Below are 14,635 nucleotides of genomic sequence, written 5' to 3'. Positions count from 1 at the left end.
GCCTTACGACGCAGCGGAGGCGCCTCCTCCTGAAGCAGTGAGAAGGCTCGTCAATACGGCGCATCTGAAGCAGAAACGCATCATCATTGGAGCAGACGCTAATGCCCATCATATCGTTTGGGGTAGTACAAACAACAACACACGAGGTGAGCAACTCTTTGACTACATTCTAGCGAATAAGCTTGATATATGTAATAGAGGTGATGTCCCTACGTTTCTTAACTCGTCTAGAAGAGAGGTACTCGATATTACTCTTGCTAGCGAATCATGTACACAACTGGTGCAGGACTGGAGCGTTGATAAACAGCACTCTTTTTCCGACCACCAATATATAACATTCACTTTAAAAGCCGAAACGGCAAAACCCATGAAGTACCTTAACAAAAAACGTATGAATTGGATCAAATATAAAGAACATCTTGCCAATGGACTTCCTGATATCAGGCAGTTTGAAATGGAAAATAAAAACGAAATCGAAAACGCTGTCAACATGATAACGAAGACGTGTCAAGGCGCAGCACGACAATCTTGCCCCCTGACGAAAACAGGAGGTAAGCATAAACCTTTTTGGTGGACTCCAGAAATCTCAGAACTTCGCAATCGAACTCGGAAACTCTTTAACCAATCTAAAATAACAGACGAATGGGAAGAATATCGACAATGTCTCACAGACTTTAAGAAAGCCGTCAGAAGTGCAAAACGCACATCCTGGCGATCATACACTCAAGAATTAGAGAACACTTCAGAAGTAAGCAGGCTACGCAAGATTCTTGCATCAAACCCAGTCTCTCCCAGTTTTATCATGACTCAAGATGGAACTTGGACTACTTCAACTGACCACACTCTTAGAATACTTCTAGAATCTCACTTTCCAGGCTGTGTTGCCAACTTACCTGCACTTCCCAGTACTCTTCAGAGTAATTATGGGAATAGATCAGATCTAATCAGCTCTAATAGCATCTCTACAGCAATACTAAGCTTTAAAAAATTTAAATCACCAGGTCCTGACAACATCATTCCAGCAGAACTTCAAGAAGGACTGGAAGTTCTACTGCCTTGGTTAACAAGGATCTTTAACAAGTGTTTAAATCTCTCTTACCTCCCGACAATTTGGAAGAAATCGAAGGTAGTATTCATTCCGAAAACGGGGAAGCCTTCACACTGCAAACCAAACGACTTCAGGCCCATTAGCCTAACCTCTTTTTGCTTAAAGGCTTTTGAAAAAGTCTTAGATGAGCAAATCAAAACCCAACTTGATACTAAGTGGCACAACATGCCTACACTAAAGGGAAATCGACTGAAACGGCACTTCATTCACTGGTGCAAACAGTGGAAACTTCCCTTCACAATAAGGAGTACTCTCTTGTCGCATTTATGGACATAGAAGGTGCTTTCAATAATATTGAACCCAACGCCATTTTGTCTGAAATTGCCAAATTGGGTATTAATTACTCCATCCGAAAGATGATCGAACAAATGCTCCAAAATAGAATAATCACTTCAGAGCTTGGGTTAAGCCGCATGAGAATGTACGCCGTCAAAGGCACTCCTCAAGGCGGAGTACTTTCACCCCTTCTCTGGAATCTCGCTGTAAACAGTTTGCTTCGAAATCTCGAAAAAGCAGGCTGCAAGGTTGTAGCCTATGCAGATGATATTGCACTCTGCGTGTCAGGCAAACACCTGAATACCCTCACTGAGCTCATGCAACGCTCAATCAATATTCTGTCAAAATGGTGCACCGAATGCGGACTAAATGCGAATCCAGCAAAGACAGATCTTGTTCTCTTCAATAGGAAACAACAATCTCCTCCACTGCAAACAATAACTTTAAAAGGGGAATCATTACTCCTATCTGATTCAGCTAAATATCTAGGAGTTATTCTAGATAGGAAGTTGAGTTGGAAATTGAACATCGAAAACAGATGTAAAAAAGCTTTCATAGCTCTCTATACTTGTAAGAAAGCTATAGGCAAAACCTGGGGGTTTTCACCTCGGATCATTTATTGGATATACACCTCGATCATCAAACCGATACTCTTCTACGGTGTGGTTGTATGGTGGACAGCACTCGAAAAACGATGCAGAGTAGCCACAATTGATCGAGTCCAAAGAACAGCCTGCCTCCTGATAACAGGATGCTTAAGTACAACACCTACTAAGGCTCTAAATACGTTGCTTCACTTGTTCCCTATCGATCTGGCTGGCAAAGCGATTGCAGCGAAAGCAGCGACACGCATGAATGCTATATCAAAATGGAATAAGTATCTTGGCCATTCAGCCATACTGAACAGGAACACTGTTATCTCTCCCGACATAGACTATCATGTAAGTCTTCCATCACCACCCTTGCTATTCTCCTGTTCACTCCCAACTAGGGAAGAATGGAAGACAAATCTAACCGAAATCGATGGCCCGCTGATTATATATACAGATGGTTCAAAACAAGCCGGCAAAGTGGGATTTGGAATATTTTCCAGTTCCCCTCACATCAATCTATCATTTAGATTACCCGACTACTGTAGCGTATTCCAAGCGGAAGTATGCGCTATCTGGTATGCTGCGAATACTCTCTTAGAAAATAGAATATCACTAGAGGATATCCGCTTTTTCACCGACAGTCAAGCGGCCGTTCGAGCACTCAGCTCCTCTTATACCCACTCAGATGTGGTTCGATCCTGTCTCTTATCTCTTAACGAGATAAGTGTTCAGAATTCTGTCCAAGTTATCTGGATACCGGGTCACAGTGGATTCGAAGGTAACTGCAAAGCTGATGAGCTCGCAAGAGCTGGAGCTGCGCAATCAAATGTTAGTGACTTACCCACAATCCACATTCCGCTCTCAACATGTAAAATGCTCATCGATCGAGAATTTCACAGCATTGCTGATCGGAGGTGGCGAGTGGAAACTACTTGCGTTACGACCAGACAAATCTGGCCATCCTACAATCTGAAACAGACAAAAACCCTTATAAGTCTTTCGAAACACGAACTAAGGCATATAACATCTCTTATCACCGGCCACTGCCTTTTGGGCACTCACGCACGTCGGCTCGGGGTTCCTCAGAACGACCTGTGCAGATACTGCGAGGACGAAGATGAGGAAGTATCGAGCAGACATTTGCTGTGCAGTTGTCCGGGTCTAGCCAGAAGTCGACTCGCTCTTCTAGGCTCTCCAACAATTGACAATCTTTCAGTACTCTCGGACCTGAAAATCGAATCTCTCATCAAATTTTCGAAACGAATTAATATCTTTGATCAAAATCTACAATAAAAATCTCGGTTAGGTGGGGAAATCATTCAAAATAATGAGCTCTAGGGCAACACAACGGACCCAACTTGCGGTCTATGTGGTACTCCGATGCGGGGTCACCCTTAAACCAACCAACCAAATGTTTTAATTAAAAAAATTAGATATTTTTTAATATTTTCCATTAATTTTATCAAAATTATTTTTAATTTCTTTCAGAGCGAAAATCTATGTTTATTCGAAGAAATCATTGTTAGAGCAAGTTCAAAATAATTTTCAAAGCTACAAGGAATGTTGGTTTTGGTTAGTAAATATTTTCGAATTAAAAAAAAAATATACTTAAAAAAAATTAAAAAATTTTATAAATTAAGAAAATACTTTTTAGTTAGAAATGCTGGCTTATAAATTGGAAGCTAATAAATAACCTTGAATTTCCCACCGAAAATGCATAATTTTCTTGCCAAACATAACATTTTTTCTGAATTTTCTCACAAATTCTCAGCTCAACCACAAGCAAAACTAATTGATGCAAAACACTTTCTAGCTTTTAGTGTCTACGCAGAAGTATTATCGCCTTACAACTATGATTACATTTGCTTCGAATTAAGTTTGAGTACATACATACATACAAACAATTTTGTCTCTTCCTATTTCGAAACTTTATTCCTACAAATGCTAGTGATGTGTATTCGCTTTGAGGCCTCAAAATGGCCATTGAGGAAAATTTACAATTACTCTATTTTTTTAAGCTTAAATTTAAGTTGAAGTACCTGCTTATATACATTTATGTATTTACTTAAAATTATTTAGAGTTTCGCCTACCACCGCAAACATTTCATATGATTTCTCTTCAGCTTAAGCTTTTCAATCAGAAAATATATTTTGCCTCGCTTAGTAGCTAATTACAACACAATCCCCTTATTTAATTACATACATTTACATACACATATTTACTAATATACTATAAATCTAGTGTATACTAAGTAGCTGATAATATTTGCTTTGCATTTTGCAGCTCATATAATAGTCACTATGCGGTCAGTTGTCAGGTGTCAGGTGTTATTGGTCACTTGTCACCAGTCATAAGTCATTTGTTCCATTTGCCACTTTCCATTGGCCACTTTCAATTTGCCACTTTCCATTTGCCACTTTCCACTTGTCACTTTTCACTTGTCATTTGTCATCTGTCACCTACACACATAAGTTTTATTTAAGTAGTAAATTCGCCGGGTTTAGCTTTGCTTATAATTTACAACTATAATTTTTTGTTTTTGTGTTAAATACCAAGTATTCACTGCCATTCAAGCGGCTCCTTTTTTTAATAATATACACGCTTTCCTCTGATTTTTTGAAATGTTCACTAATTTTTGTTAGAAGTTTTAAAAATCGTTGGTTAATTCCTTTTATCTCGATTCTTCTCTTCGTTTTAGTAATGCATTGTGTTGTTGGGCTTGAAGCCTAAATTCTTACGTTGCAGAAAGAGATGAATTTCGCGGAAATTGGGTCGACTCGATTCGTTGCGTTGCCAGCATTCGCACATTAGATCGTAAATTTCACGCGGACAATTCAGAGGCATTGGCAGCAGTTCCTGAGGAATTGGAGGGAAAAAATTGCATTTATTTAGAAAAATTAAAAGAGAATGTAATTACAAGTTGATTTCTAGAGTAAATATGAACTTTTAAATATGTATACGAAAAAAAAAGAATTAAAAAAAAAGTTTTTTATTCAAAATGTTGCTCACAATACAGCGGTATAAGGCATGGCTGCTCAAAACGCTCTCTTTTCATGGGCAGATGCGTTTTGCGAAAATATGCCAAAATCGGGCGAATTCAGTGAGTGATACAGTTGAAATGCGTTCACAAGTGACAAGCGATAACGCAATTTATGCAGAACACCTTTTAGCAGTCGAATACTTGATCCATAGGCTTTAAATTGATGGTTCTTCAGATACTCAATTCCGATTCTATTTTATTGAACTTTAGCCCATTCTAGGCAGATTTAGACATATTTTTGAAGGAATTTGCTTTACAACTTTTTCAAAGTCTAGGATACGGACAAGCCTGTATCAGAACTTAAATCATAAAGTCTTTGAAACATGACAAGAGCAAACAAGTTTTGTACTGAAACAATTTTTGTTTTTTGTTTATTTGAACCCGGTAGCGACTGTCTCAGAGTCTCGAGAGTGAGCAGCTATTCGGTCAGCGTATGTACTTCATGTTAGAAGCGGCTGTTAACACTTCTCAGGAGGGAAACAAAAATCAAATACTTCCTGCGAATCAATGGGAGTAAACATGTAAAAATCCTAATTAGCCAGGCTAGCAACCTACTACATTAGAAATTTCGTGCTCAAAGAACTACACAAAGCCTCGGATACAATGACAATAACTCAACGGTAACGACCCGACAACGTCAAAGGACTAAGAGATTAAAACATAAAAACAAAGAAAAGAAGATAAATATTTGTGCGCTCTCAGAAACTAAGAAAAAAGGCAAAGGTAACATTGTGATTGACGACTATATATGATATATAGTGGAGTAAGTAAGGAAGTTAGAGCAAAAGCGGGAGTAGGACTGCTACTACACAAAAATCTGAAACCTAGTATAAAAGGAATAGAATACATAAATGAACATTTACTTCACGTTAAACTTAAAAATTCACCAAACGATTCCAACTTAATTAGCGTGTATGCACCAATATAACAAAACCTACCGAAAAACGAACTGAATTTTATGCAAATCTGCAAAACCAGCTGGATTCGATAAAAAATAATGAGCCGATTATAATAATGGATGATTTAAATGCTCGAATAGGCCAAACAGCGATCGCTGGTCTAAAACAAAGATTTAATGAGGATGTCATAAATGAGAACGGTGAGTCACTAATAAACTTCTGCGCACAAAATAACTTAAGAATTAATAACACCTTTTTTGACCATGCTGTAAAATACAAATATGCATTTGAAAATTCCCAAGGACAAAATTCAGTGATCGATTATATCATTACAAGCAAGCATTTCATGCCACAAAACATACTGGATGTGCGAACACTAAACTCAGCCAATAAAGCAAGTGATCACTCTCTTCTATTATGTAAATTAAGAATGGGCTACAAATATCTCAAACACGATAAAAGTAGCAAAAAAGAAAAGTATAATGTAGAATCACTTGATCACGATAGTATAAAAGATTTACTATTAAGAAGGTTAACTAACAAAATTGAGGAAAGAAGTCTGGATGAAGGAGATAGTCCAAACACAGCTTGGGAAAAATCAAAACAAATATTTTGGAAGCAGCAACAGAAGCCTTAGGTAAAAGGTCAATAACAAGCAATAAAACAGGGAAAAATAAAACGCCTTGGTACATGAAAGAAATTAAAGATAACCAATGAGAAAAAGAAAGCTTACTTGAAGTATAGGTCGCAGAAAACTGAAGAAAGTGAACAATGCTACAAAGACCAAAGGAACGCTACAAATAAAAGAATAAGAGAAATTAAGGAATCCTACTGGGAAGGTTTTACAAAATCGATGGAACGAGATATGCAAAGGAAAGTGTGTAAGATGCTAAGAAACAGGAAGTTAGAAGTAAATGAAACTGTCAAATTACATCCAATAAACATTGACAAATGGGAATCATATTTTAAAGAGCTATACAAAAACAAAAACGACAACATCTGATTCTTGCTATGAATATGAAACTGAAAGCGAAATGGTAACGCTCAACGAAATTGAATATGCGATAAAAACTTTGAAGCACCTGGCCATGACAATATCACAAATGAAATGCTGAAATATGGCGGAATACAGCTTCAACAACAGCTTATAAAACAGCTTATAAAAATGCTACAAAGACCAAAGGAACGCTACAAATAAAAGAATAAGAGAAATTAAGGAACCCTACTGGGAAGGTTTTACAAAATCGATGGAACGAGATATGTATGGTGAGCAAAGGAAAGTGTGTAAGATGCTAAGAAACAGGAAGTTAGAAGTAAATGAAACTGTCAAATTACATCCAATAAATATTGACAAATGGGAATCATATTTTAAAGAGCTATACAAAAACAAAAACGACACCACGACAACATCTGATTCTTGCTATGAATATGAAACTGAAAGCGAAATGGTAACGCTCAACGAAATTGAATATGCGATAAAAACTTTGAAGCACCTGGCCATGACAATATCACAAATGAAATGCTGAAATATGGCGGAATACAGCTTCAACAACAGCTTATAAAACTTTTCAATATCATCTTGAATCACGAAGAAGCTCCATCAGAATGGAAAACAAGTATAACAATCCCGATCTTAAGAAGGGGGGAAAAGACGACTCGCATAATTACTGCGGAATAACGCTCCTGAATTCCACACAAAAGCTTTTCACAAAACTCCTACCATCAAAATTACAGCCATACCTACACGAACAAGAAGAACAGCAAGGAACCGATCAACAACAGATCGCATTTTTATCCTACAACAAATAATGGAAAAATCAATTGAGTTCAATTGTCCAGCCTTCATGTGTTTTGTGGACCTTAAAAAAGCTTACGACCGAGTCAGGCTGAAGGACGTCTTGGAAATTTTAAAAGAGAGAAAAGTTTCTCGACAAATTGTTGAAGTCATTAGGAATCTCAATACCAATTGCACAACTAAAGTTATGGTAAATGAGAAATTTACCAACAGTATAGAGTGCCCCACAGGAATACGACAAGGGGATTAATTAAGTCCGCAACTTTTTAACCTAATCATAGATACAATTATTTCTGAAGTTAACCAACTTCAAGGCTACAAACTAAACAATCAAAACAAAACAATTATTTGCTATGCAGATGATGCAATTTTAATTGCTGATAGTGAAGATAATCTTCAAAGGCTCTTGCACCGTTTCGTTACTACTGGTTTGAAACTTAATATGGAAGTTTCAACTGCAAAAACAAAATCAATAGTATTTAATATCTAAGGAACCAATAAGGTGTAAGCTGGAAATTAACCAGAACATTATAGAACAAGTAATGCAATTCAAATATTTGGGAATAGATGTATCGAACGATCGGAACATGATATTAGAATCCAGACGAACACCGATGACATTGTCAAATTTATAAGATCAAGAAGACGCGCATGGAACGAGCATGTTTCAAGAGCCTCCAACAACTGATTAATTAAGATTGCACGTGACGGAATTCCAGTGGGAAGGCGACGTCCTGGAAGACCATCGAAAAGATGGGCGCAAAGCTGGATATTATCTTCAATAGAAAATTAATATCAGTTATGTATTTAAATATTACATATAATTCAGTATTATTAATATGATAAATTATAAAATTTTGTATCTAAGAAATTGTGTAAAGAAAAAACAGGCATGTCCTAAATTAAAGAAGAAGAAGAAGTTTATTTGAACTGATTGATTAATTTAGAAAAATTATTTAATAATTCTGAGTATTGAAATTTAAATTAAAATAATTTTGATATTTATTTAATATTTAACATTTTGGTATAGAGTTTTTTAAAGGAAAATATCTTCGCTTCCTTTAAAAATTAAAATTTTTTTTGTGATTTTCTAGGATAAAATATATTTAACATTTTTTTTTGTCTAAGTTGATTTATTTGGATAAAATATATGCACTTTTCAAAAATATTTTATAGGAGAAAAATTTAATATTTTTATTTATGGGAAATTCTCAGGAATTACTGAGAAATACTTATTAATGAAAGGAATAAAATAGGGTTGGGAGGAGTTTTTAAAAAAATGTAAAAAATATTTTTTCTCAAAAAAAAAAACTAACAAAAAAATTTTTTTTTTGTTTTTAAATTAAAAAGAAATTTTGTTTTGAATGTTAAAAGGAATCGAAAAAAAAATGAGAGCCCAGATGTCTAAATCACCAGACGAGAGCAGCGCAGCTGAGAAGAAGGTATTGAGATGATTCCACCTCGTCCTCCAGACAGCTTCTGCAGAATGGACTTCAGGCAATCCCAAGTCTCACGGCATGAACACCTAACGGACAATGTCCGGTAAGGATACGCACCAAATTCGAGAGCTGCGGCTTTTTTCGCTACGCCTGCGGAAATAGCGGGTCTAAATATCATAAATTTGGTGAAGTTCATCAGTAGCTTGTTGCGGCTAACTACGAACGCAAATCAGCAACCGTCGGTGGCGTCGTAAAATGCATGGCCATCTTCGTCTCTAATCCCAAGGCTCCTTCTTCCTTCCTTATATTTTATCGAAAAGTATTCTCTTTAAAAACTCTATATCAAATTTTCAACATTGCATAAAATAAAAAAAATAAAAATAATAAATAATTTTTTTTCAAAAATTGTTGTGTTTTAAATTATATTTTATTCTGAAAAATTGAAAATAAATTTTGTTTTGAATGTTAATATATAATCAAATATTAATCGAATATACTCTGTACAAATTTTCAACATTAAATAAATCTCAAAACTACTAAATATTTTTTAATTGCTCAATTTACTTCTTATTATACTCAAGCTTACAAATAATAATAAAAAAAATTAAATATTTTTCAAAAAATTGATTTAACCCTAAAAAATGAAAAATATAGTTTTTTAATGGCACTGGCCATGATAAAATGTATTTAAAAATCTTTCTAACTAAATGTTAAAAAATGTACTTTTCATACTGACAACAGATGTATGATTAATGTGAGAAATAATAATAATAAAAAAAATGTAAACAATAATCCATGATATTTCACTTTAAATGACTCTATACCAAATTTTCAACGTTTTCATATCTCAGAGTTGTGAATTTTTATTTCCAAATTGTTTCAGTTCACTTCTTATATTAGTCAAGCCTAAACCAGTTTTCAGAAAAATTTACGACAAAGTCTAACTCACTTTACGTGAAATCACTCAGTGCGCAAGGTATTAAAATAGCTAGAAATTATTATTTTTACAAAGTCCTGTTTACATTTGAACGCATCTTGCAAATGTTTGTATTTACAATAAATTTTCACGAACTTTTAGCTACTCACATGCAACTTATCATCCGCATAGATATGCCCGATATTCTCGATCACCTTCTCATCCGTCAAATGTTCGTAGGGTTGTTCGCGTGCGAAAGTTAATATCTCCCAGAGCGTCACGGCAAAGGACCAAACATCCGATTTGGATGTGAATTTACCCTAAAGGAATTGATTTATTTATTTAATTATTGAAAGTAATTACAATTGCAACATAATTATAATTAATTATTTATATAAGCTCTAGTTAATAATAGAAAATAATATTTTTTTAGTTTCCTTATAGATACATAAATATCTGTATGTATGTATGCGCATTTTAATACTTTATTATCGCATTATTATCAAACATTGTAAGAAATTTATTCGTAGAGCGAATCGAGTTGCAAATATCACACCCGAACTTCAACTACCCAAAAAAACATATTCGAAGTACTCAGAATTAATGAGTTCGAAAGGAGTGCTACTAAGAATGGTGAAAAGATTTATAGAGGTGTGGGCAAGATCAGAACGTTATTCGGCTGTCAGTGAATTTGAAAGAATTGGCTGATTGGCTGACGTAAGACGGGATGTGTTTATAAAATAACTGAGATTGTGTTAATGATATACTTTCGATATGCTTTGTTGCCATCTGAAGAACGATTGATTGGACGAATGTGTGAATATCTGTTTGAAATAATCGAGAAGAATTCGGCTGCCGATTTCGCTATGACGTGACAGCCGAAGTTGCCCATGGTGAAAAGATTTCAAAAGTGAGCTCTTTAATATACCGGCATTCGGATCTGTGCGAATTTGATAAAATCAGCTGACGGGCGGACGCCACTTGCGGTGCGTTTACAAACAACTGAGGCTGTGTTGGAGATATACGAAAAAACTTTTGTTGTTTGGTAATATACAACAACAAACAACTGAGGTTGTGTTAGTGATATACGAAAAAAATCAACCAATGACACTTCGTTGCCGTCAACACAACGAGTGATTTGACGAGTGTGTGAATATGTGTGAAAAGATGCTGATTCTCCTGTGACGTGGCAGCCGAAGTTTTCCATGGCGAAATGATTTTAAAGGTGAGCTCTTTAAAAACCGTTATTCGGCTCTGAGCAAATTTGACAAAATCCGTTGATGGGCGGACGCCACTTGAGGTGCGTTTACAAAAAATTGAGATTTTGTTGGTGATATATGAAAAAAACAACCAATGACAATTCGTTGACGTTTGAACATTGACTGTGAAATGATCGTGCAGATTTCGACTGCCGAAACCCCAAGTGACGTGACAGCCAACGTTCACACTTTCTTTTTCACTACAGCTAAATAGCAAACCTGGTAATCTATCATCCTTTCTAAGTTTCTCTCAAAATTTTCCTTTTCAAAATAGTGAAAGAGCAAACCTTCATCCTTGTGATTAGACTACGTGTGAAATGAGAGAGTAGAGTTCTGTCACGTGGCATCCGAAGTTCCTCTCATAATTTTGTTTTTCTTTATAGCGGATGGCCAAACCTGGTAATCTATCATCTTTGCTACTAAATATCTAGAAAATATGAGTATAAAAAATATTTTTTTTTATCTCATATATATCTAATATCATTTATGATCTATTATTTATCCGCTTTGTGGTAATAAAAAAAAATTTCAGCTTAGCAATTTTTATCGCACATTTTCGAATTGATTTTTTGTCTTACTTCATAAACCGCGAAAATCATGTGTACACAGAGTGCAGATAAATGCGTCCGATTCGTACTAGGTCTGTCTAGAAAAGAAAGCAGAACTATCGTAGGTATGCAACAGGCCACAACTTGCTAGCGGCGCACGCATACAAGATAGAAATTACAAACAACGATAGATTCACAAAAGACGCAGACGTATTACAAGATATCTACTACAAAGAAACGTAAGGGTCTAGCTCCATCTGAACACTAAGCATCAATAAGCCTTTCAGCCAGCCAGGTCAATCTAACCTAACCTCATAAAGTCATCAAGTCGACAGTTTATTGAAAATAACTTTTCTAGAACTTTTAATTAGGTAAAGTTGTTAAATTCATGTATACGAGGTGTGTTATATTAGTTAGATATAATACACTTGATATGCACTTTTTGTTATGTCCTTGAGCTATCTCAGCGATTCGGTTTTTACCTACTCAATCGTTGCAAAACGCCGTCTTTCATGGGTCTCTTTAAATTTGGGAGGAAAAAGTCGTAGGTGGCTAAATCTGGTGAATATGGTGGCTGAGGCATGTTAACGGTGTTGTTTTTGTTATTTTTGGCCAAATAATCCCTCACAAGCAAAGTTGAGTGAGCAGGTCCATCATCATGATGCGAAACCCATTAATATTTTTTCCACAATTCCGGATGTTTTTTCGTATTGCTTCACGCAAACGGCGCATAACTTGAATGCAATACTCTTTATTTTCCTGGACTCTTCTATTGGGACGATTGAGCTTTGGTTTCGATGTCATAACCATATACCCATGATTCGTCAGCAGTTATGACCCTTTCAAGCAAATCTGGATCATCGTTGACGCCATTCAACAGTTCCTGAGCGATGCTCATGCGACGTTGGTTTTGGTCAAAATTCAGCAATTTCGGAACGAACTTCGTTGCCATACGCTTTATGCCCGAAATTTCTGAAAAGATTGCATGGCATGAGCCAACCGATATGCCGACATCCTCAGCAACTTTTCTAATTGTGAATCGATGATTTTCCATAACAATTTTCTTAACTTTTTCAAAATTTTCATCGGTTGTTGATGTGTTGGGGCGTCCAGAGCGAGCGTCGTCATTCACATCTTCTCGGCCTTCTGTGAAAAGCTTGTACCACTTTTAAAAATCTTTTATACTCGGAGTACTCTCGCCGTATGCCACTGTCAACATATCAGCGGTTTTTAGCACTTAATCCCATTTTTTACACAAAATTTGATGCAACTTTATTGATCCAATTTTTTCGATAGCAGAAAATCACCGAACATGCAAACATGAAATTCACCTATTTATGCCTCTCAAAAACAAACAAAAAATGCTATATTGCTAAACCGTGAACATATCTTCGAGACGAGTGTACCAACATAAAAAACAAAATAATCGGAAGTCGAATGTACGTAACCCGCAAAATTTGAAAATTCACCTTATATTTTGAACACTCCTCAAAATTTTAGCAGATTTCATATAAGTTTTCACACACGACACAGTTATTTCTATGAGCTGCTGACTGATGCTTCCGATTTAGTTGATATTTATAATATAATACAATATAATATAATTTTCCTATGGAGAGGAAACAATTTTGAAGGCCATTTAGAGTCATAAATGTGTCTGAAAAATAATCCAAAAAGAGTCGTTTATGTGGACAAGGGTCATAAAAGAGCAAGAGACGTATATGCAGCCTATGAATGTCATAAATGAGTCTTAAAAAGGATCCTAAATGTGTCTTGATCAAGAGTCTCATATTTAAACTCATTTAATGTGTGAGTTTAAGCCGATATGATTCAACTTTTTTTTGGACTCTTAAAGGAGCTCATTATAAGCCCTAAGATTCCGAAATGGGACTCCTTAATGCTTGTTGGGTAATTCGCAAAATCTTTATGTATTTGTGTAAATTAGTATTTTAAGTAAATTATCTCATGGGCAATAATTGGAAGTACGACTTTTGCAACTGCAACATCTGCAATTTCACTTAAGTGCACGAATGCACAAATTTTAGCACAGATGTCCTTTGTGTTGGATTTGTTTACAGTTCGAAGTTTCGTGAGCGTTGGCATTATCATTTCACAAATGAATTTTGCCGCAAGCATCTCTAACGATGAAGGCGGGAGAGTTTTTTCAATCGAATTCCTTTTATTTACAAACGTAGTGAAACCTCCCTTGGGCGGACACTCACCGACAGTCAACTGTTGTCCGCCCAAGAGAGGGGTCCTTTCAAGAAACGGTTATTCATTAAGATACCCAAATCACCAAGTCTAGGGAATAATATATCCGTCTAAGGAAAGGGCCCGTCTAATAAAGGTGTTCGTTAAGATGAGTTGGTGTTACTTTAGTAGAATTTATACTAGAATATGGTGCAATAGTATAGAGCCAACATGACCAAAATTATTTGTATAGGGTTTTTCAGTAAGAGCGCTTCAACTTATGAACTTTTTTGAATAAAACACAAACGGTTTGACTTTTTTAACTAATTTTTTTTTTATTATCGAGTTTGAACATATACATTTAAGTATGAAATTCGATTTCTTTTGCATGACCACCGCGTGCACATTTTACGAAGTCCAATCGTTGAACCCAATTTTCGACTACTCTTTTGCATAAATCGGCCGAAATTCCAGCAATTTCGCGTTCAATATTGGCTCTGAGCTCACAAATCGTCGCCGGCTTGTTACTGTAGACCAATGACTTCACATAACCCCAAAACGGGACGGCTTG

At 35.8% G+C, this 14,635-nt stretch overlaps 1 protein-coding gene across 1 annotated transcript in view; it reads right to left on the bottom strand.

The window, feature by feature from the left end:
- Positions 1-4,224: 4,224 nt before the first annotated feature.
- LOC128862872 (discoidin domain-containing receptor 2-like) overlaps positions 4,225-14,635 on the bottom strand; it is a 30,640-nt gene continuing 20,229 nt past the window's right edge. Inside the window, exons 2-3 of the mRNA XM_054101654.1 lie at positions 10,238-10,387; positions 4,225-4,834 (exon numbers count right to left, since the gene is read on the bottom strand). Coding sequence (XP_053957629.1) covers positions 4,673-4,834; positions 10,238-10,387 — 312 coding nt within the window. The 3' untranslated portion in view covers positions 4,225-4,672. The remainder of the gene's footprint in view (positions 4,835-10,237; positions 10,388-14,635) is intronic.

The sequence above is a fragment of the Anastrepha ludens genome, chromosome 5 (assembly GCF_028408465.1).
Source record: "Anastrepha ludens isolate Willacy chromosome 5, idAnaLude1.1, whole genome shotgun sequence".
NCBI classification, from domain to species: domain Eukaryota; kingdom Metazoa; phylum Arthropoda; class Insecta; order Diptera; family Tephritidae; genus Anastrepha; species Anastrepha ludens.
The sequence above is the reverse complement of the archived record's forward strand: the minus strand, read 5'-3'. Positions and strand labels throughout refer to the sequence as shown.